The 24,678-nt window shown below is 48.5% G+C and overlaps 1 protein-coding gene across 2 annotated transcripts in view; it reads left to right on the forward strand.

Annotated features, from left to right (window-relative positions):
* mpp7a (MAGUK p55 scaffold protein 7a) overlaps window positions 1-24,678 on the forward strand; it is a 119,795-nt gene that overhangs the window by 81,693 nt on the left and 13,424 nt on the right. For both annotated transcript variants that reach the window (XM_079754361.1, XM_079754362.1), the window contains 4 exons: window positions 1-74; window positions 1,192-1,256; window positions 15,730-15,900; window positions 21,342-21,422. The exon at window positions 1-74 is cut by the window's left edge and continues 123 nt beyond it. In XM_079754361.1, coding sequence (XP_079610487.1) covers window positions 1-74; window positions 1,192-1,256; window positions 15,730-15,900; window positions 21,342-21,422 — 391 coding nt within the window. The remainder of the gene's footprint in view (window positions 75-1,191; window positions 1,257-15,729; window positions 15,901-21,341; window positions 21,423-24,678) is intronic.

Here is a 24,678-nt window from a genome sequence, read left to right on the forward strand (position 1 = left end):
TGGTGGCAGGCCCGCTACGAGGGGGACACCAACCCCCGGGCCGGCCTGGTGCCCTCCAAGCAGTTCCAGGAGAGGTGACCCACCAACACACCGTCACCCTGCAGACATACACCTGTAGGGCATACACCTACATCACACGCCTACATCAATGGACTTAGGGAATGTTATTGGTAATAAAGGTATTTTGATCAATACGGGGAGATGTTGTGTTTTGAAACTGCTCACAGCGTCTCTCATGCGACATATGGCAAAACAGCATTTCGATGAGCCTAGGTTACGATATATTTACGTGAATTCAAGATTTTGTACTACTACAGCTCTCTCTAGTCATCACAAGATGGCCAAAAAGAAATACAATGATGCATTCTGATGTACAAGCCCTGTAGCCCACAGCCATTAACCATTAACCATCATTATGAATGTCGTGTTTTTTCAATTATCTTATTTTTTCACGTCTTTCCTCCTTCTTTCTTGATTTCCACATCATCACGATGCTGAAGCTCCTCAGAATGCTGGAAAAGGCCTGAATGTGTCCACATACATGTGTTAAGATCCATGTGAATGTCCCCATTTCACTATCTCACTCTCCCTACCCCCTTTTTCACATTCCAAATATATGCATCGCGCCAGCCAAAGTACCCAAGGTTCCCGGGCTTGTCTGGCCCAGGTGTGAGTCATGCCCGACCCTGGTGGCTCTGGTACCGCTCCAGGTTGGACATGGGGGGAGAGCGCACGGAAAAATCACACAGTGGTGACGTGCCAAGACGGACGGCCCGCGTTTATTGATGTGTGACTCAGCACTGGGGGAGATTGTGTGTGTGTATGGGGGGGGGGGCACAATCCATCTAAGGGGAGCAATGTGCTCGTCTCTCCATCTCTCCATCTCTCCGTTTCGTTCTCCTTTCCCTCCCCTTCGCCTTTCCTCACACACCTCCGTCATCCGTAATGTGCGCGTATTTGTTATGTCTTTATTTTTCTTCTTCTTTCTCTCTTCAAGCAAGGGAGTTTGCAAATATTGTACGACATTGAAGAACGTATTTCGCCCCCCATCGTAGCCCAAAGTGTTTATTATTCCCTCTGCGGTCGTGAAAGCTGATGGCTTTAATGTCGCTCACTCACCGCCCTTCTCTCTCTCTCTCTCTCTCTCTCTCTCTCTCTCTCTCTCTCTCTCTCTCTCCCCCCCGTTTCCAGGAGATTTGCATTGCAACGGCCAGCCACACCAGTGCCACCGCAAAAGACCCAAACTCGACGAATGTGTAAGCATATGTGTGTGTGTGTGTTTTCGTGCGTGCGTTTACCTCTATGTGTGTGTACGCACACCATTATACCGTAAATGTGAATGGAGTGCACAAGAGTGCGGGGAAGGAGACTGAGAGAAATATACACAGAACACTGACTGCAATAAAAAGGTAGAATTGTGGAAAAAGTTGTATCTAGGGGGGAGGTTTGAGAAGTCGGCTGTCCAAAGCAAGTGTTTGTTTTCCTTTACAGTAGGCTGGTACAATCATTTAAACTTGGAGAACTTTTTTCACCAGTTTGTTATTGTTTTTTTCTGTCTCCATGTCTATTTGTCACCCTTCTATCCTCCCCTAAGGTCACGTGTGTTTGAGGGGGAGAGAGCGAAGGAGGAGATGGAGAGATAAAGGGAGAGAGGGGGAGCACAATGAGGTGGTCCTGCTATCAACGGATTAATGACAATCTGACACCTTGCTCTCTCTCGCTCCCTAGCTCTCTCTCTCTCCCTGCTCCTCCTAGCCTACACACACTCGCACAAACACACACACTCTGGCCACGTCGCGCTCCTGTGGGCTACATTAATATGTTTTATTGTGTGTGAACTCAAGGAGGTCACGTAGACCAGCCCCCCATGGGGCCGGCGTGGGCTGTGCAGGGAAAACAGAAATGTTGCGTTGCAGAACAGGAGCACAGTCCCCGAGCTGACCTCACGGTGTGTTAGGACGGAGATGCCGAATACACTTTTGGAATACTTTTATTTCGTTTTCTTGAATTCACGTTTTTAATCGAGGTTGTTCAAAGTCAAATTGTTCTAATTCACTTTGTTAGGCTTGTCCACCCAAGCCGGTGTAGTTTAATAACATCTGTTTAAAACCTCTCCTGTGTCACGGACAAAGGATCATCGTCCTGTCATCGTAACATCCTTGTCTAGAATTTTTAGTAGAGAAACACATTGAACATCTCAGGCGTCAAGAACGTATCAGGGAGTGATACTTACTTAATCCTGTACTCCTTTACAGCCCCTGTCAACACCACAACCCCAGCCCCAACACACCCACACACTTCCACACATACTTTTACACACCCTTCTACACTCTTCCCAACAGCGAAGGTTTGCCCCTCTGCCCTTTCATTGACTCTTTGCGAGATATCATGCTAACCCCTGCTATGTGAACCCAATCTCGCTTTACTCTCCCTGTCAATCACACCGGCTGGCACACAAACTGTTGCGCCTCAAAGACAGCGGTGGGCCTCAAAGACTTTATAGATCTCTTTCAGGCCCGACAGGAGCAGATGTGACAGCTTTTGTTCTAGATTCCTACGATGGACCATGAACACGTGTGAATGTGTGTTTGGCGAAGACCTACTCTGGTCCAGCCCATTGAATCTCTTTACCCCGGTGAATTAATTTTCAGCGAAAAGACTCTGTTCGGCCTACTTTAAGTTAAGTTTAACAAGTTTAAACAATTTGAGCAAAAAAAGTTTTGTTTTCATTCTCCTTCAGCACGGCATCAGAGCCTTCATTTAAATTCTCGCTCCCTCTCTCTTTCTTTCCCTCCTTCACAAATACACACACACCCACACGCACAACTCGGCTCAACTGACCCCACCATTAAACTACTGCTGCTGCCCCAGACTCCTCCAGCCCCGGAGGAAATAATGGATACTGTCATTTCCTAGTTGTGTTCGACCGCATAGTGGCATGCATGGGAAAGGACAGGCCAAAAATAGCCCTCTGCGGCACCAAAAAGCTCAAATGTTTTGGGGGTAGACAGTGCCTCACTGTTTCCCTCCCTGCCTCTCCTCTAATGGCCCAGTTCCTCTGGTGAGTTATGGGCCCTGCAGGGGCCCCGCCGCTGCACCGAGGGCAGGTGTAAAATGTAGCGGGGGCCGCGGTCGGCGCCGCTCCGCCCTGTACCGCGCTGATGTCACGCCGTGCCGTAAATATGGGCCTGCGTGCACACCTGTGTGTGTTTGTGTGTGTGTGTGTAGCGCCGGCACTGGGATGCAGGAACTCCCCTGACACCGCTCCCCAGAGAGCGGGAATGAATGACTTACTGGTCAAATGATAACAGTCCATTTTTTTGGTTCAAGCCAAGCTGCACACACACAAACACACACACACACACACACATTCGCCTGATATTCCCAGTGTAGAGGAGAAAAACTTGCAAAAAAGGAGGAAAAGTTGGACCGGTGTTGGTTATAAGCGATGAGCGCGGGGAATAGAAGTGATGGCGAGGAGAGGCGGTTTTAAATGAGAATAGTGGAGAGCAGCAGACCTGTTTGAAGGACTAGCCAAGGGGAGAGAGGGAGGGAGGAAAAAGGAGGGAGAGAGGTAAGTGGAGATGGAGGTAGAAACATTGGAAGGGTCACATTCAGTAGCAAGTGCGACCCCGCTGCGCGCTGGTGGCTAGGCCAGGAATGGGGGAGACAGATGGAGCCAGAGAGGGAGAGAGAGGACAATAGAGAGAGGGAGACAGAGCGAGACCAAGAGACAGAGAGGGATAGAGAACAATAGAGAGAGGGGGACAGAGAGAGACAGAGATGGACAGAGAACAATAGAGAGACAGAGAGAGAGGGAGACAGAGAGAGGGAGACAGTGAGCAAAAGTGAGAGTGAGACAAAGAGAGAGAGATGGAGACCAGGATCAGCCACACTCAACATGTTGTTCTCTGGGCCCGGAGGTCATAAAGCATGACCTAATTGTGAGTTGTGGGGTCCCCTCTCTCCGTCTCCCCCGCTTGGAGCTCTGTTCACTGGAACGAGGTCAACCCCGGAGAAGGTCTGCCTCACTGCGTCTGCTTATTCCTAACCTTTAACGAGACATAAATAATCACTTTCCTTCCCTCTCCCTCTCTCTCTCGCACTCCCTCGATTAACTCCTCGATGGATCCACGCTTAACAAAACACTCGGAGCAGCATCAGTCACACATCCTATCATTTTGACAATCGTCTCGCGCTGGACTTTTTTTTCCCCCTCTTTATCAACGTATGAAACAAGCCTTTCTGCCTGCTTGCCTCCCATTTGAAATCAACCTCCTCCAATCAAGTGTGGTCTTCCATCTCCCCCCCCCCCCCCCCCACGCCTTGTTTACATGAACATCCCGCCCGTCTCCCTGGGCCGTCTAGCACAGCGTCTCGGTGTGACAGACTGACAGACTCTTCTTCAAATATTCCTTCTCAGTTCCCCAGCTCACATTTAGCTCCGTCTGTCTTCACATCTCCTGATGTCTCTTTCCCCTCTCCACAGGGTGACCTTCTCTCCACCTTCTCCCTACCTTCTCTCTACCTTCTCTCTCTCCCTCCGCAAGGTTTCTTTCTCTTCCCTTTCTCTTTTGCTTCTCCCTGTCTCGCTGTCTTTCTCTGGCGCAGAGCTGAACGTCTTCCAAGCGGCACCCTCTGATTGGTCTGAAGTGGCCCTGAACTTGGGCCCCCGTGCTCAATCCTTCTGTCCATTTCATTTCTCTGAGTTAAACGCTCGCAGACACGGAATGAGCTGATTTAGGAGGGCAGCCGTATTCGGAGGGAAACATTACACTGGAGTCTCGGGGAAGCAAGGCCCCAGATGGCACCTCGGGGACAGATAAACATATTAATACACCGCGTTTTCATTTCGGTGCACAAACTTTACAATATGAAGTCTCCCGTTTTAAATAGGGGCTGGGATTCTAATGGGGAGCACTGCTGGTCATCCATTTTCCCTTTGTCTAGACGGAGGCCCTAACGAGCGTCCTCATTGAAGTCCCCAGGATGTATACAGAAGGATCTAATTCCCCTTTGAAATGAAGCAGTACAGATGGGGTGCAAAGCGCTTCTCGTAAGGAGAGTGTTTGTGTGCTGGCCCGCTGCGGGGGTCTGACGTCAACCCCATGATCCATCGACTCGTTCACAGGGTGGTGACTGGGAGGTGGAGGGGGGGTTCGTTCCCCCTGCCATTAAGGAGGACAGATGAGGTGTACGCATCACACCCTATGGCTTGGAGAGCTGCAGGCAACGCCGCCCGCAGTGTCTCCGGTCCAGGTGGAAATATGGCCGCTACAGCCGACGCTCAACGCTCGTTTACACACAAGCACACCTTGACCGAATGTCTTCAATCTCTAAACCCGTGCCTCTCTTTCCCACTCATCTCCTAACAGACGATCACTCTCTCTGTGATGTAGCACAGGGCTCTCGGTCGACACTTTGGCTAAGGCCAAATACTGTAAGCTCCGTTGACAAATTACCTCTTGGTCATCCAAATATGCCGATACTAACCAGCAGGTTTTTATATATATGTTTCCCCTCCCCCCCTTCTATGAGGGAAAAGCAAACGGGGCCCTAGCCTTTTCTACAGTCTCAATATTCCCGGACACCCTACCCCTTTACATTCTGAAGAGCGTTATCACATGATGTTTCAGTCGACGGGGAATGTTGTCGAACCACGTTACAACCATACGACCATTACGCTACTTTTTGTGTATGCAGATAAACGCCAGATGAAAGCCTTCCCCGTAGTGTGTAAAGGCAGCGATTTAAGAACGGCCGCAGATACCTCTATATCCATGCCCATCTACTGTCCCCGGCCCTCATTCCCCTCGATGTTTCCACTTTGGAGTCTTTATCTCCACGCATTCCTCCATCTCTCTCTTTGTAGCGCTGGTTCACCCGCCTCCCGCCATTGTACTTCCAAACGTGAGCTTGGGGATCTGGCATTACTTAAACCGTCACATTACAATGGGAAAGGGGCAGCGGCAGAAGGAATAATGCTGTGAAAACAAGCTCGAGACCAGAGACAAAATGACATGATAAACGCACCAGATACACATTTTTCACCCCACTTAAGGAGAAAAGAGTAAAGGCTTCAGAAGCAGACCCCTTCACTTCTCGCCTTTTAAACTGCCCTCTTAAGCGAAAATGAATTAAATGCAAAAGATTTTTTTTTATTTTTTTTCTGTGATATTTCACAACTGCTGTTATGACTGGCCATTATCTCGAGCTGCCATGCGACATGTCAGCGGGCTGGGATTCGTCTTGGGAAAAAAGAGCGTAAAGGCTGGCGAGCCAAACCCCGTGGCCCTGCCGGAGAGCATAAGATGGTTGTGTTTTGTTGTGTTAAGATGGTTGTGTTTTGTTGTGTTTTGATTCAATTATTTTTGGCAGACTTGGAAGACATGAAGCAAAGGAAGCACCTTTAAGTGTCTCCAACTGTTCACTGTGCCTCACGTCAAGTGCGTTTATACACGCACAGACACACACACACACACACACATACACGCAAACACATACGCTTTCAGCTGCCACCCCACTGGAATCACTTAGAGCTGAATGTATTCAGGTTGTATGTTTACATTACGCAGTTTAATAATTACACACACAGTTCAAATGTGTATTTAATCATGTGTTTATTGTGGGCTGTTTTTGTTTGTTTTACTGATTTGTTTTTTGTTTGAGTGTCCATATTTTACATAATGGTTATGGCAGTATGTTTATTAATCTTCATAATAGTCCCAGAGCCCTGTGCTAATATGTGGATGGTTCGATGGAGCTGGATCTCAACTTCTCTCCTCTCTCTGTTAAAGTGGCTGCAGATGTACCTAAAGCATGCAACACAGACTGTGTGTCACTGGGTAACAATGTGTACTTGCTCATCCCTTGCCAAATGGACATTGATTTCCTTGTAGTGAGTGACAAAGTAGTGACATTAACAATCAGACCGCAATGAGCACCAGTAGAAGGCTAGTAGTGTAGTGTGTAAAATGGAAACAGTATGGTCATCATCTGTTTTGATTTAGTACGCAGGCCCTTACCTCTGTCGTCCAATATTGTCAACTGCGTGGTCAGAGATAGCCAAGTATGATCTGTGATATTGTCAAGGTATTAACTTTTTTGTGTTTTTCTTTGTTCCTTTGCCTTTCAAAGCTGATGTGGCAGTTGAGTTTGGTAGGTTTTTTTCTCTTATTCCATCATCTTCCAATGTACCCTCTTTAAACCCATCATTTCGTTTCTAACTTGGATTAATGTTCATATTTTTGCTGCGACTGCACTCACAGCTGAGGACGCTGAAGGTATTATATGTCTGTCTTTGTATTCGTACGTGTTGCTGATAGATCACTGGCTAACAACTTAGTTTTCTTTAGTTTTAGTTTAGTTTAGTTTTACAACTGGTATCGGTATACACTTCCCTATTCCCTCTCTCTATCCTCTGTTACTTTTACCACAAGCATAAGTCTGGTCTGACTTTCCACAACTTAGTCAATAGGAATTAGAGTTGATCACTCCCACACTAAAACTTGAGAACCATCAAATGTTAGCTTGCTGTGGTTCCTATTGCCATAGCATTTCACCGGCTCTCTTATTATCGTCATACGGTCTTCTATTCATCCAGCATGCGATAGAGATCGATCTGGCTCCTCTAGTTCGCCTAACCTTGATTCAACCGTTACTAACGCACACCTCAAAGTGTAAACACATGCAGGGAGGGCGCCATCTTGGGTACCAAACATACACCTTTTAAAAAAGCTGTGGTAGCAAGAAAGGAGGATTTCCACCCAATGATGGTTGAGCAACCCAGTCATTATATTTCTACAAAGTATGCAGTGGCATGTTTAACATGTTAAAGCAGATTTATTATAGTTTTATGGACATCTGTTAGATTATATACCCCGCTGACTCTTTCTCCTCAAGATGTCACAGATTCAGTTTAATGTCCCTCGCAACTCCTAGATATCTAAAAATATCAATCTACAAAAAAGTGCTTTTTGCAAGCCTTCAAACTTCTCTACTCAGGTACCCAATATGGTGGCAGTGTTAAAGAAAATGAATGCTTGAAATAACCTTGCAACTGCAAACTGCACCCCCAAAGTGCAACCCTTTAAATTCCATTGCCACAATTTCTATTAAAATTAACTAATTTAAATCAATTATACCTATTTTGATGCAGTAATATCCTAAACTGTGTGATTTATTTACTATTAACCACTCTATCTTTAGTTAACCTGAGATGGCTCGTCATTTCTGACTGCACACTTTTTAACATGACCATGTGCAACTCTCTTGGTGTTTTCCGATCTCTCTCTCTCTCTCTCTCTCTCTCTCTCTCTCTCTCTCTCTCTCTCTCTCTCTCTCTCTCTCTCTCTCACTTCTCATCACCAGAGGAAGCCGACTATAGTGGACTCCACTTAGGTGAGAGATCTTGTCTTATATTCCCTTTGTCCTCCGTCTCCGACCGTAGATGAGCCATCGACTGACTGCGAAGACACATGTTGTCGAGATACTCATTTGAATACATTCGTTTTCTCTTTCTGTCTTTCTTCCACCTTAATCTTCAACTCCAACAGGTTAGTTTTGGCAACATTAGGGTTGGCATTTATTAGCATCTATCATAGAGAAGGGTTTCTATGACATAGGTAATGTCTGTTTTATTAACTGTTACAGTACAGTAGATATACACCTCGGCAACTCTAGTAAAATTCCAAAAGCAGTTCTGTAACGAACCGCGACACTAAACTACAGTACATTATGTCTATTCCCATCCTTGTCTGAGTTCACTGGTTGGACAGGCCGTATCTGGGATTCAGGGAATATAGTATTTATCCTGTTCTGCCTCTGCTGAAGGCCTTTTTTGAGAATGATGCTAGGTCGGTGCGACCACTGATTTTCCACGCTTTGTTCTCAATGTCCGGCCAAAGCTCAACCATGTTGATGTGGTCCTGGTTGTACCCTAATAGCAATTGCCAGAGCTCGCTCAGCTTCTCACAGATCTTCTTAATGCTAGCAGTTCAAAATCCCTGTTTTCTACAGAGAATGTCCCCTGTCTTGTTTTTATTACCACTGTCATTTCACAGAGTAATCATAAGGCACAGTATCCTTCAGAGGACCGCAGGCCATCATGACTGGCTTCCACAAAATCTCTGGTTTCTCTTTCCTCCCTTCCTCCTCTATCTCATTTAACGGATTACGGTCCTTGTTACTTGCTCTCGCTCTACCCTGCTCTGACCTTCTTTCTGTGTTTTCGCTTTCACCTTATGTGCCCTGGTAAGAAGGTCACAAAGGGAGCAGGCCTCTGGCTCCCTCCAAGTGCACTGAACGCTTTTGCAACTCAAATGTCACAGTACATTTAAAATCTGGTTCACATACATACAAGAACAGAAAACAAGCCAGGTTCTCCTCAACCAAATCTTTTCATCGCTTTCCTGTGCGTGAGGACAGATCAATTGGGAGAGGTCAGCGACCTAAACCAATTCCTTTTCCCCTCCGGACCCGTCCCACTGCCCAGCAGTATGCTGAGCCGACAAGGGCAGGCAGAACATCGGAGTGGGGGAGAAGGCGGAGAACAAACACTGCAGTTATAAAAACTTCTCTACAAGTGTACTCATTTAATGGCTTTTCATGCTGTTGGATGTGGTGGTATGATTTAGAGCTGGGCCGACCAGTGCAGTTGGATCCCGGAGACGCGACAGATGCCTTTTCAATGCTACTGAGGTTGCACAGGGAGATGGAGGAGGCGTTGTGATGGAGGAGGCAGTTGTCGTCTTCAGTCTCTGGATTGTTTTCCCTTCATACCTCTGTCTGTGATGCAACTCTGAGGACTTGCACTGCCAAGACAGTGCTCCAGCGGTATTTGGCTTGTGACGGGGAATCTTAAGCATAGAGATGCAGCTTGATTTGAGATCCACGCTCAGGAAGTAGAGCCAAGCTCAGGCTGAATGTGATGTCCCGAAATGCCTTTGCAGCCGGCCCCAGCAGACAGAAGCATCTTGGGCCAGAGAATTAAAGAGATTTCCTAGTGATGCTGACACTCTGGGGTCCGTTCCTTCTTCTTGTAGAAATACAAACAGACAAGTTTTCCCTGGGACACATCAATGTGCTGTAGCTCGGGTCCAGACAAGAGAAACTCGATACTGTGTGACTGAGTGCGTAGGCACGCTGGCATCTCATGCTGCTATCTTAATTGTCAAAGACACTAGACACTTAAAAAAAAACACCACCAGGGGAAGATGCACACATAGTGAGATGGATGGACAGATGGCGCTCAAGCAAGAAATACCAAAACTGATGAAAAAAGGGTTCTGGGAAAGAAATCAGTGTCGCGCAATCCAATTACCGCAGAGTTGTTGAAAAATGGATGAAGACGTGTTATAAACTAAAAGAATTAAAAAAATATGCTCCATTTCCAAAACTAGTTTATTTTATCTGTCGTCAGGATCATCGGTCGTCAATTTACGAAATCCAATAATAAGAGCATAAAAAAATAAATTCTGATATTTTCCCCCCACCAGTCTCCAAACAGATTAACTTTTTTGTTAAAGATTGATCGGATAGATGTTGAAATGGCAAATAGTTTTCTGCCGTCTACATTTGCAATAGATTTGCAGGTGTTCTGTCTGAGGTTTACCAAACCAAACAAACCAGTTCTGGTGTACCAATAAAGTGCTGCATGCAGCAGTAAAGTGCAGTAGCGAGGCTGTGTTTCCCGCCAAAAGGTTCCGGGTTCTGTCCCCATGTGACTTCATACCTGGGCAGGAGCCCCATCCCTGACCCGTTCCTGATGGCTCTGTATGTGTGCACCATTTTTTGCCTCGGATGAAAACAAAAGAGAAAAGAGCGCTGGAACTAAGAGGGCTGTACTTCTGCTCTACAGCATTTTTCTCTCTCTCTCCCTTTTTTGTGAACATCAGTTTGATGAGACAAACAGAGGAGCAATCATCTTCTAGGCATAAGGCACCAAGGGACTGCAGCAGACGAGAGAAGTGGTCATCTATTATCCTATTTGTTTTTCTACTTTGCCATTTTTTTTTTCACAAAGGGTTTGGGGCATCCGGCACTGTTTCATTCCAGTGAATGTCTCGTCTTTAGAGAGCCCTGGAATTACATGGAGTGGGAAAAACAAATAGGTCTCAAACGCAAACAAATCTCTTGCGGCTGATGGGTTTTGAGCATAGCTCAATGGTTTAAGACTTTGACACTTGGGTCGGGTATGCGTTTCAAAGGAATAGAGCTTGTCGACGGAAACTACCGACATCGTCGGTTCTCTGGCGAAAACACTTAACTTCTGTCAACATGGACAGGCCCTGGGTAGACACGAAAGTAACACATACCATTGTTTAAGTACTCTTTCCTTAAGCACAGCTTATCATATTATTTCCTATTCTTGAAAACATGCATGTGTACAAGTCCTTGAAAAGAGATTTGAAGGAAATGTGTTCATGCCGTGACACATAAAAAATCAGCCCAGAATTCTTGGCCTCTAAGAAATGTGTAGGTTGTAGGCGGTTGTGTTAGACTCTAGTTCTCCGGAAGCGTTTTTTGTTGTAGAAGTTGGATGCCTTTTACTGCGGGGTTCAATGGAACCTCCTCAGATGGCCACTTTACTACCCATAATGCTTTTCACAGAATCCTCTGAGCTGCAATATCCGCGTGGACCCTGCCAATAGGTGCACTTGAAGGACACACCTGTCTTGATACGCCCACTCCCCTTCTCTCTTCTCTCTAAATTTTCAAAACCGAATACCCAAGGGCACTTTGAAATTGTGCTTTTAGTTTTCTTTTTTAGGTACTTATTTGATTGATTAGTCAAGACTCGCACCATTGAATTTCAACCGGTCATAAGGAATGCGTCGAACACTTCAGTTGGAGTGAAATCCCGTCTCCGGCCTAAGGCTTTTTTGATGTATTTCGTTGGTGTGAGCAGAAACACGTCCTTCCTCCCTGTTGTGGTATTGATGGCCGACAGTGTGGAAAACCTCCGCCTCCTCCTTCCCTTCGTCCGCAGCCTCCCTCCACGTGCCCTCCTCGAGACGCCAGCCAGACACGCGGCGGTAGCAGGCCGGGGGTACGCAGGCCTGCGAGATGGTGGGTAATGCTTCCCACATTGAGTGCCCGCAGTGGGGCTAAGCGGCACTGCTCTAAACCACAGCGTGCGGCACGGAGCCGAGGGCGTAACGCTCACTTAATCCAGGGCTGCCATGCCCACTTAATACCCAAGACGTCGTCTCCATTAGTCGTGACGAGAACGGGGGGGCACCCCCATCAGGAAAACCTGGACGGCACTGGAGCTGTCATCACGGACCCTCAGCACTCAGGCCCCGTGGTGTACTAGGGGCCCCCGCCCAGGTGGGGTTATTTTTCTTATCTTTTTTTCTTTCCTTTTCTTTCTTTTCACCAATCCCCTCGCTCGCTGCATATAATGAGGTTTAATTGTAGGGGAAAATGGCCGTCATCCTTTATCCCTCTGTCCCCGGTCATCTCGCTGATCGCCCACGTGTGGCCTCTTCCTTGTTCTCAGGTTTCTCCACTTTCGGCGACTTTAGGCGATTTCATGCCTTGAATAGTTACTACATTGTTTTGGTCATTTATTTTTGGTCATTTATTTTGTCCTGTTGGAGGCATCAGTTTTGTTTCTCCCGAATCCTATTTAGCTCTTACTGTCCCGTGGGTGTGGGTGCGTCTGTGTGTGTGCTGAGGGTGTCGAGGCATTAGCCTGTAATCGTGTTGTAGATGCAGTAGTCCCTCTCAGAGAGGATGCTGCCCTTTGGGAGATTTCTTTGAACACATGCTGAATATCCTACGTGGCTGTAAGAAATCATTTCACTGGAAAATTAAAGTGTGTTTTCACATGCACTGGCAATGTCCAGCCGTGTGTGTGTGTGTGTGTGTGTGTGTGTGTGTGTGTGTGTGTGTGTGTGTGTGTGTGTGTGTGTGTGTGTGTGTGTGTGTGTGTGTGTGTGCACGCATCTGTGTATATAGAAGAGGATTCAGTTGCAATACTGGCTATCAGCCCTCCATGGCTTGGTGCAGCCTATTAGGTGTGGCGCGTGTGTGTGTGTGTGCGGGTAAGTGTGTTTGTATGTGCGGGACTCCAGAAGGGAAATCTTTCTCCTGACGTCCAATGTTCCATGCCAATCTCTGCACTCGACCAAGACACCACAAGGTACAGCAGAACCCTTCGAAGCTTTACGGTCAATAGCCACTGAGCTCCTAAAATAGTTCCTTGTCACTCGGGGTCTCGGTGCCACACATATCCAGCGTTCCTTTTTACTGCAGTCATCCCTGCGCTTGGAAAAGAAACCTAATGTCAGACAGACTATGCAAACATGCTGCCGTTCCAGCAGGGCTGAGGTTTTTCAGGTCTCTGAGCCTTTGTAGAACTTGGGCCTAGCCGAGTCGGGGTCCTTAATTCTGGTTTGAAATAATTTCCATCCCTCTGGACTAATTCTGTCTCAGTGGGTTAGGGGGATATGAGGTTGTGCTGCTTTATGAGGCATCGTGGAATTGTATGTGGGGAGTTGGGGGGGATGGGGGGATGGGAGAGCTGGTTTGTACAATGATTTAGCCCCTTGCCCCAAGAAATGGGTGAATGCACGGTGCAGCCCCTTATTCTGATGGAGCTGTCCAAGGAGGCTTAAGTCATGGCAAAGGGCTCCCTACAGTGCTAACCCTAGCCCAGTCAAGCCAGGAGCCGGGGTGGGTGCTGACGATCTGCGTCAAGAAAACCTTTCTCCCAGTTATGACCCTCATTACCCCCATCTTAGCCAGGCCAGAGCCAATAAAACACCAAAACCTTGCGCTCCAGGTGAAATTGTATTTATTCAAACAAGCATTCGCTAATTGTTGATCAAGTTTTTCCTTTCCGTTATCACAAACCACCATTAAACCATGTAATGTTTGTGGCTTGAAAGTCCTATTCCACATGGTGTGGCATCACATGAATACCATCTCTATTTGTTCACTGGTGGTGATGTCAGCGATTCAGGATATTGGTCACGGTCTATGGTACATTTCGGTGCCCCAAAGGAAGACTGGCTCGCATCCGAGTGCTGTATGTTTTCCACAGTGTGGTAGAGGGTAATGCTCCTTGGGTGGGTGGGGGGGGGGGGGGGGGGGAGTTCAGAGCGGTGCTAAGCGAGTGGACTCACCACAGGAGAAATGGCACAGTCAACACAAGCCACAACGTGCCCACAATGGAACAAAGTCTGCTCTAAACGTTCAATGTAACACAATATCTAGTACTTGAAGGCACGTGCGCGGCAGTTTGTGTATAATACGGTGAAACGCACGGTGAGAGACGTACACACTCCGCTGTCGGACACCCGCGCGCACACGGGGCGCAGCTCGTATGCAGATAGACGCGCGTCAGTATTCTCCCGCTGCAGTGATGATGACTTACGGCCTGTTTCATATGCAGCTCAGCGTGGATCGGCCCCTCTTATTATGTGACCGTTAGAACGAGAGGGAGCCGGGAAGGAATGTGGTCGTCCTCGCTCTGCACATCTGCACGGATCTCCAGTGGTTTTGACTGTGTTGTGGAAAGTATTAAGAACAGGGCTCATAAGCTTTAATACTCTCCTTACCCTTTCCACCTCCCTTCTCCCTCCTCCCGGCTATTCTCACTCACTTGAAATCCATTAGGGATAGCACAAATATGACCGAAAAAGGAAAGGGAAGAGAAAATAGTATTCGATAAGATATGGTTGATGATATGGTTTTCAGGGAAATATTGGATTTTAATTGTATTTTCTTAAGGTCGGGGAATACAACAGCAGCTGTCTTTAATATAGAGTAAGGCTCTTCAATGGAGGCTTTCGGTTTGATACTGTCGTCAAGCGTCAGAGGCTGACCCCGTGCAAATCTCCCTGATTGGACGTACAGCCATACTGTGCAGGTGGCCTTTAAAAACTGTCAAGTCATCCTGGAGGAAATTCCTTGTGAAACATACTTGAACCATGCACACTAACCTTGCCCTCGTCAAAGGAGAGAACCGTGAACATGCCGAGGTGGTCGGCTAACAGCTGATTCCGGCCATCTGCTAGCGAGTGAGTCCCAGTGCAACCCCAGTGCTGACGTGATTCGGGTCTCTTTTTAACCTCTGACAGCGACCACTGTATCAACCTCCCAGAACAAGACACGCTGAAGCCATGTTTTCATCGAAACCAAACAATAAGGGAAAAACAACCAGCCATCTATAAAACACGACCACAGCATTAGGAAGACCCACCGCAATGACTTCATGCCTTTACCCTTCAGTCTTCAAGACGCTTCGATGTGTATGCGAGAGAGAAGGCATTTCTTCTTATTTTAGGGATTATGCATCATTTTGCATTCTGGGGAGATTTTGCAGTAAAAAAAAAAGAGAGATGAAGCTCTCCAAAAGAGTATAATGTATCAGAAATGAAGCCATTTACTGGCTGGCCAAAAAAACGCTGAGACGGCCATAAATTGATGCACAGTTGTTGGGCCTATGTGTGCACACTCACAGTTGGAAGTGAGAGGGCAGACAGACGTATACATCCCCCGTATATGTAATCAGCCAAAACACTGAAGTCGTGCACAAAAACACACTTCTAATATTGTCGATGTCTCACGTTTTTCTCAGTTGCAGTTGTGAATTTAATTATTTCTCTCTTTCTCTTTCTTTCTCGCTGTCTCGCTGTCGCTCTGTCTCTCTTTCCCCCCTTCTTTCCCATTGTCTCTTGTCTCTGTCTGTCTCTGTCTCTCTCCCATCCTCCACTTCAGCCGGATTCAGGAGAAGCTTCCGCCTCAGCCGCAGGAACAAAAAGACCAACAAGTCTATGTACGAGTGCAAGAAGAGCGAGCTGTACGACATGGCCGACGTGCCCACCTACGAGGAGGTCGCCCCCTACTGTCGGCCCAGCGGAGCTAGACACAGGCTGGTGGTCTTCGTCGGTGAGTTGTGTGTGTGTGTATGTGTGTGCAGCATGTTCACATGTGTGAATCAGTGTGTACACGTGTGTTCCCACAAGTGAGCAATAAAAAAGTCAGTGTGAGGGGGTGGGGGATGGGGGGGGAGCCGGGACATTTCCAAAACCCTGCCACTGTATTTTTTATAAAGCCTCCGTTTTAAATTTCCAATGTTGGCATTCACCTCACACTACCATGGCGGTGGTGGTCCAAGAGGCCAAGAGTTCCCTGACCTACTGTTTGTGTGTGTGTGTGTGTGTGTGTGTGTGTGTGTGTGTGTGTGTGTGTGTGTGGAGGGGGAAGGCTATACATTAATCTACCCCCCCCAACCACCCCCACTGATGGCGGTCCATCATGGCCACACTCCACCACAAAGGACCTTAGAACTCCCAGGTGTCGTGAGCCATCCCATCCCATGAACCCAGTACCCTCTAGGAGTGACCACACACACACACACACACACACACACACACACACACACACACACACACACACACACACACACACACACACACACACACACACACACACACACACACACACACACACACACACACACACTGCTGGTGCATGGGGGCCGCATGTAAACCGTGCACACGTCCCGCTCCCTCTCCTCTGTGGCACCTCGCTAGCTGTTCTCTCCTCATCTCATTTAACAAGCCACATGGTTCCCCCCGGACTCCGGAGAGAGGGCAAGCGGTACGCAGGCCATCCCAAAAAGCCGCCTGACTCACACCAAGCTCTTCAGAATGAATTGGGAGCTTCCTCTTCCAGAGTTTGTGGCAAGAGTGAAGAACGTCGCCTGTGAACGGTGGAACAATACTCACTTCGCCAGGTGCAACAGAGAGCAAACTCATTCACCGTGCCAACCTTTTTTTTTTCTTCATACCTTCGACAGAATTTCATAAGTTCCACTACTTTACAAAACGTTTTTTAGTTGTTTGTGTCAAAAAATGTCAAGAGTGTCACCAGAACAAATTGAGCGAAGCACATTCCTCAGTGCACTCCAAATGTATTTCCATTTGTCAAGGAATGGGACGCATTCATGGAATGAGCTGAGCTCTGTCCTGCAAGTCGTAGTCCCACGTATGCTGCGAGTGTCTGGCCATAGTCTCTTTCTCTCTCTCTCTCTCTCTCTGACTCTCTCTTTATCTTTATCTTTATCTCCCTCTATCCTAACTCACTCTCTCTTTCCCCACTATTTTCTAGCATGATCGACCAGGGCCTTGGTGGATGGAACGTGTCACGCGGTGTATGGACTTCATCAGCCGTGTTGCTAATTAGTCATCCCATTAGCCGGCCAGCTTTCACAACCTTGTTCAGGCCAGGGATTCTGAACCACTCCACCCCCACCGACCCTTTCACGCTAATGTAAATACTTTCAATTGACCGCTACGATATCCTCGACGGACTGTGGACAATTTCACACCTAACAAAGCAGAGGGAAGCGGAGGATGGGTCTGCTTTATGTCACCTCACCTTCCCCGTTCCACTCCACTCCTGCTCCCTTCGTCTTCTCCAAAGTGCACACGGTCTCTCGCGGATTCCTGTGGAGAAACCCTTAATTCTCCCCTTTTCATTTTCTCCTTCTGTTGTCTCCCTCCTTCTTTCTCCCTCGCTCGTCTGTTTCCGTCCACCTCTTGGGCTGTCCGTTGGAAACGTTATGACCTGGAGAGGGACGCAGAGCTTTTTATTTCCTAGTGGTCCATTTGAGCAACGAAGGAGCCATGCAGGGTTTTCCATGCGAGAGCCACCTTGGCCTGGGCTCAGCTTGGCCTGTGCTCAGCTTGGCCTGGGTCTTGGCTCCGGCCCCTTGCGTTCTTTCCACACACACATCTGACGGAGGAACAACGGGGAGAGAGCGCGTCTCGTTTGCGACGCCATGGAGGGCTTTTTTCTTTTTAAGGGCTGCAGCTCGTTTGTTTTAAAAGCAGGGGTCGATAACGAGATCGCTAACGAACGTCTAGCCAGCCCCACCGTACTTTCAAACACGGCAAGCGACAGACGGGGGGAGGAAGATCGGTGTCAAGACCAAATTGAGATGCTTATCTGTTTTAAGGTACTCTGCTACTTGAGTGCCAGTCCTCGGAGCCAACGAAAATATATTTTACCTAGGCACATTTTGACGCGAGGCCCCTAATGTTCTTTTGAAGCGGATATGTTTATTTGCACTGACAAAGTGATCCGTCGATATCCTCGTCGAAGTATGTGTTTTTTCTGTCTGTAGTCTGGGGTCCATGTCTGTTGCAAGGTAATCCGACACACAGAATTTACGGTAAGGTGCGGACTTTGGTGTTAATCACTCAACGGCAAAGGATGCTACGGTGGAACAGAATGTCTCAATGTGGTCTGGTGAAGGCTTAAAAGCCGTCCAATCTCTCCCGTTCCCCCCATCACAACCACACTGGGCCATATTTGTATTTATGTATTCTAAAATATGTAGGGCCTACGGTTTGCCACATTTCACCATTGTTTTCCATCACCAGCTCTTCCAGTAAGGGCCCGGTGATATTCTCCACGATGCTGTGAGGGAGACAGACGGGGGAGGAGGGGGGAGGAGGTGGGCAGGGTTGAGGCAGAGGTCACTTTGACCGGGCTGAACTTCGGCGTACACCCGGGTGCTGGACCTCTCCGCCCAGACCACGCGTGATGGGCCTGGAAGTTCTAAAGAGGGCGGCGTTCAGCGCCCCCTGCTTTCTCTAATGAGTGCGCTAACGGAGTCCGACACTTTTACTGGCGAGGGGCAGGCGGCTAGCGCAGGTTAGCGTCTCTTTAGTTGCGCTGCTGGTCACCCCAGGGTGAAATTCGAAAAGTGCGAGGAATGAGGTTGAAAGTTAATGGAGAAACCAATCCAAAAACACTAACCCCGAAAATATGCTTCTCCTCCTTTTTCTCTTTCTTTCGTTACGGTTTGAGTCTTTAAATATCCCGTCGTATTGGGTTTGGTCATAAAAGAAATTACGAAAAACAATGCACAAAGAGGTGTTTGTAGTGTGCGAGCGCTAATGAGAATGCACCATTCTTTTAAGGACAGTTTGGCTCGTGGAAGGCAGCAGGGGAGCTGGACTGAGCTGTGGACCCTGTCAACACAAGGACACCACATTCTGTCTCACTGTGGTCTCACAAATAGCCCTTTACGCCCCAATCTGGTCCGCCAGACCCTAGTCTCACAAATTACACTTCAGATTTATAATCTAAGTCGAAGAGCAGACGAGTTTCTTTCGTTTTATATTTGTGCCGACCAATCATGTCGCTGGAAGCTGGGAACTGTAAGCACATCATTGGCCAACAGCGAACACAAACTAGTAAAGACTTGCTCAAACAGCCTTTCCGAAAATTGGCGTTCTTAGAAAAAGGCACTGTTTAAACTGGCAATTTGAAGAAAGATAAATCCTCTTCTGAAAACTTCCTCCCCTCGCAAGAGTGACTTTATCTGGATAGAATATCTCTGTAACGTAACAGGAATCTGAGTGTTACCGCGCCCCTTTCCGTTTTCGAACCTGAACCTGCCTCACCTCTACTTTGAACCCGGACACTTCATTTACCGTCCAAACCACGGACGACAGATAACTGGAGGACTTTGCTTGCTCTGCCACTCTCACCATCCCTCAGCCACCAGCAACCAGTCTCACAACCCCTCCGTCCCCCTCCCTCTCCCCTCTGCTCCGGCTGGGACTAATATGCAGTGGCTGGTGGTGTGTTTGTGATCATGTGGGCAGGTTCCTGCAGAGGAAGCTGATGCATTCTTCTCAAATATATATATATATATATATATTTGCTTTATCTGACATCACCTGTGTCAGATAAAGAAAAAAATAACCCACTGTTGTGTGATTGTCTGCTGGTACTTTTGTCCAGGGCGGATGAAGTGAGTTTGGCGTGTGGGTGGGAAGGGGGGCGGCTGCTGTCGAAGCTTATTAGTCAAATCGTGCATCGCTCAAGTTTCGGGGGTATTGATGAAATGTTGGATGAGCAGAACTGACAGGAGCGAGGGGAAATACGCCACTAACGGCTCTAACTTTCCACTCTCGCTGTGCACAGCTTGTGTCTTCGATTGTACACCGGTGACCCCTCTCACCTTCTGTCTTTCTCCTTTCACTGTCTGTCTCTATCTTTACTTAAATCTCCATCCCTCTGTCTGTCTTCTCCTCCTCCCTTCCCATCTCGCGCTCTCCCTCTCTCTTCCTCCCCATCCTTCTCTCTCTCGCTGTCTCTCTTTACCCGTTGATCCGTTGTCTGTGTTGTTCTCAAAGGGGAGGGAGATAGGCGGGGGAGTCGGAGGAGAGAGGCCTGCTAAACACATTCAGGGTCCGCTGAAGTTAATTATCCAGCAGGGGTTTGATTCTAGTGCTGCTGCTGCTGCTGCTGCTGCCCAGAACGCAAGGCATGCCTCGCATTCCAGAGCTCTGTCCCTGCACTCGGTAAGCAGCCCGGTGTGATGAAACATAGCTTGAAAGGGAAGGGCAGGGAAGGGAAAAAACCACAAGAGGTGCTTGCTCCGTCCTTGGTAATTGATTTTCTGGTCGGGGCCATCCTGGAGACAAGGATTCAAGTCTGTTTGAATCCAGATCGTGGATTTGGTGGATTAGTGGCATGGAAACACGTATGATGGGGGAGTTTTGAGGCGTTTTGGGATGTGGAGAGAGTGCACCAAAGCAAAGGCTGGGAGGGGAGGGGTGGTCAAGGACAATTGGTGCTGAAGAGAGAGAAAGAGGCTGGTCGCTGGACCGCGGAGGTTGTGTTTCAGACGAGGAACAAAGTTCAGGGACTGGAGAAGGACTTCACAGCCTGCCTTCCTTCCTTCCTTCTGCCTTTTCTTTCTTTGTCTTTTGTTTCTCCTTTCCTTGGTTCTTTCTCCCCCCTATGCTTGGTTCCAATACGGCCTCCAGCTTCCTCCAGTTGGGACATGACATCAGAGCCTTGTTGATTTTCTGTTTGCCAAGGATTGCACAATAATGCACACCCCCAGAACGCGCACACACACACACACACACACTCTATCTCACACACACACACACACACAACCACACGCCAAAGATATCCAAGACAGTGAGTTATTGTAATTATCCATTTTTCAGACAGGAAATGGAGAGTGTACTAATACAAGTGTATGTCTATGTGTCCGTGTGTGTGTGTGTGTCCGTGTGTGTGTGTGTGTGTGTGTGTGTGTGTGAGCGTAAAATGCGCCCCCGGTCTGCCTTTCACTGTCACGCACACGTTGAAATGCAACCTCGGTTCCCATTTATCTGGGGGTCCATGCGCGGCGGAACATCGGGGGAAACCATTCCTCCCCTCCTCCCCCGCTTCCTCTGAACTCTGATTGGAGGGAGGCGGTGATGGAGGATGAAACTGATGCCCTTTTAATGACCAGCTTCTCCTCTGTGTGTGTGTGTGTGTGCGTGCGTGTTTGGCGTGCGTGCGCGTAGGTCCTTCGGGGGTCGGCCTGAACGAGCTGAAGAGGAAGTTGTTGATCTCGGACCCGCAGCACTTCAGTGTGACCGTGCCACGTAAGTTCACTGTGTTTGTTCATGTGTGTGTGTGCATGTGTCTAGACACAACTGGCTGACATGCGGCTTTGCTTTGAATCAAACCATTGCTCTCACTCATTCAAATCTCCTCATATGTTAATGCCATGGCGTCAGACTGGTCTCCGTTGCATGTGATCTATTCATATGTTTCGTCACATTTTTAACATCCATTTTAATCGTCGGGTAGATTTAATTATCTGCAGCATGACCTCAACACTGAACAGCAGATCCGGCACGTATTGCAGCCATTATTTGTTCTGCGGTAGCAGACTCCCCCCAAACCCACATGGTCCTGTCCTATATTTTACAGTCTATGGTGCGGCCCTATCCTGTTGGTTAGAGAGAGAGAGAGAGAGAGAGAGAGAGAGAGAGAGAGAGAGAGAGAGAGAGAGAGAGAGAGAGAGAGAGAGAGAGAGAGAGAGAGAGAGAGAGAGAGAGAGAGAGAGAGAGAGAGAGAGAGAGAGAGCAGCGCAGCTGGGCCAGGGTTCATCTCGGCCCACACCTCCACATGGTTTCAATTGCACTCTTTATTGGCCAATGGCTTTACAAGGTGGACGCCGCGACGACTTGGCTCCCTCCCCATTGGAGTGAACAACCCCAAGGTCGGTTGGGGGGGGGGTTCTAAGACCTGGGTGGATGCCCCTGCCCTGGCCGAGACACACACAAACATCTAATTACGTGCGTGTGCCTGCTCCCCAAGAAGCCTTGTCCTTTGTAGACACTGTACAAACCAAAACAGAACACAGCGGAGGGGAAAACATTGCTCATTAGTCTGCGGTTATACCCAACATCCAAATATTGACTTGATGTCAGAATGAATCCCACCCGTGGATTAATAAGAATTTAAGTATATTGAAGTGGCTGTTGCACACACTCACACTGTCTCACACACACACACGCACACACACGTGCGCGCGTGTATGCAGACACGTGCCGGGGCTTGACAGGGGAGGCGGGCGGTGGCAGGTCTCCAGCGGGGAGGGCAGCCTCTGAAGGCCCAGGCCAGAGTGTTTGGCCTCCTGTGTAATTGTCAGCTTTTCACAGCCGGGCTGACAGGCCCCTGAAGGATGGAGGAAGCTGTTTTTCTACCTCCTGAAGTCATGCCATTCTGCTGCCCGGAGATTTGGCCCAAAGACACCGTTTTTGTAATTTCTCCCTGTGCGTTTCTCTGTCGCTCTCGCATTTTTGCTCTCTCTCTCTCTTTGCTTTTCCTTTGATTTGGCTCAGATATCTTCCATGAATTCTCTCGTCCTTTCAGCACTTCCCCTCGTTTCTGTCTGTTTCCCTCACTGTTCCCTCTCCCTCACGCTTCCTCTCTCTCCTCCTTTCTCTCTCTCTCCCTCCCATTCTTGCTCTCTGTCTCACGCTCCCCTCGCTCCAAATGACGCCCTGCTGATCAGCGTCCAGCGGTTTTTCGTCCGCTCTGTTGTTTGACTGGCCCGCCCGGAGCTGCCAGCCATTTTAAGTCTTCTAGCAGTCCCGCCCAGAACCCACACAGTCCCCTCCAGCCCCTCCCCTCCCTTACCCAACCCGCCCCCCACCCACCCAGCCCCCCTAACTGAAGCCAGGGCATTCGGTCCAATCCATTGGTTTGAGTTATACGTGGAGGCATGGTCCCTGGCGCATGCGGTGTCCACGCATCGGCCATCCGTCAGGGGCTGAGAGAGGCAGGCGGGAGTTACCAGCCAGGCGCGTGCGTGTTTGTGTGTGTTTGTGTGTGTTTGTGTGCGTATGTGTGGGTGTGGGCGCGTGTCTGCGTGTGCACTTATGTTTGCGTGTGATCATGAATGATCATGTTTGTGACATGCCGTGTGTCCCAGTCACAATCTGACAATTATACTGTCCCGGTATTACAAATCTCTTGGGGTTTATTTCATCGCTGATCCCGTCCTCTTTTTCATTTTTTCCATTGTTAATTGTTTGCAAATGTGAGCCGTGATGCCAGAGGTTTAGCAAAGCCCAGACAGAACGAGCTCTGACCCAGATAGGACGGCCACGCTACGGCCAGTCCTGGCACTCCTTCAGAGAGAACACCTCCCAGAACGACCCGGAGAGCAGCCCGTCTTTTGATTTGGGAAGGTTGGATGGCAGATGGATGTGTTTTACACTTGCTGTTGTTTTAGACGCATCCCTGAAAGTGTCCCCCGCCCCCACCCCCCCCCTGACTTTTGAAAATATCGAAGCTTGGGAGACCACCAGCTTAAGGCTCAGCCTCACCAGTGGTCTCATCTAACCACTACACGTATGCATGCACACACACACACACACACACACACACACACACACACACACACACACACACACACACACACACATCACCACATGCACATGCTTGTCGCTGTAAAATGTAAACCAGCCGTCTAAGTAATGCAAGCAACGCTGCAATAAGCCATTAGACTGAGGAGTGGGGGGGGGGGGGGGACATTTTGATGCCAATCCAAGCTTACTGATATTTTCCGTGATTTGGAAACAAACGGCCGCAGATTTTTTCGTTGTGCCGTAATTATTTAGCGGTATTTTCTTGTTTCGGCGTGCCACAAAACAGATGCCAGGATAACACACGGAGAGGTGCACTAAGCGGGGCCGCTCGCGATACCACGCCATGGACTACGACTCGCTGGGCCCCTGACTAATGGGACGGGGGATACTCCTCAAGGCCTCGCTTTATGTTTTAATGCTCCCGTCTGGAGCGCGGAGGGTAATCGCTCTCTCTCTTTGTCAGCTGTCTGCTTTTACAGGTACAGGAGCCCGCTCCAATAAACGGGGAGAAACACGGCCTCCACAGCCATTCATTGCGTCTGTTTTCTAATAGCCCAGCCGAGGCCGCGTTCCAATCCCAAAACACCAAAGAAAAGATTTGTTAAGAAACATTAGGTAGAGCAAAAGATTGTTTGTCCCATGAAGGCTCCTAGACTCTGAGGTTTTAGAGCATTTATCTTCAGGAGCCTACCCCGAACCCCACCCCCGCCCCCCACGACCTCTCGAAGTGTGTCAGGTGACCCCAAGACCCCAGGGACTTGGAGCGGCACACTCAGTTCACTATCCTGACCCTCCCTCTCCCCCCCGCCTCCCCATGGCTAAGACCCCCACAACAGACACCTTTACTCACAAACACATTCAGAACGGCCTTCCCTCATTGCTGCCCATTTAACGGTCCGGGTTTATGGCCAAGTAAACGTTGGGACTTGATGTTAATGAGCGCTACCGAACTCAATTTCCTCACAGCAGCTAAGGT

Source organism: Pollachius pollachius (assembly GCF_949987615.1).
Source record: "Pollachius pollachius genome assembly, chromosome: 17".
NCBI lineage: Eukaryota > Metazoa > Chordata > Actinopteri > Gadiformes > Gadidae > Pollachius > Pollachius pollachius.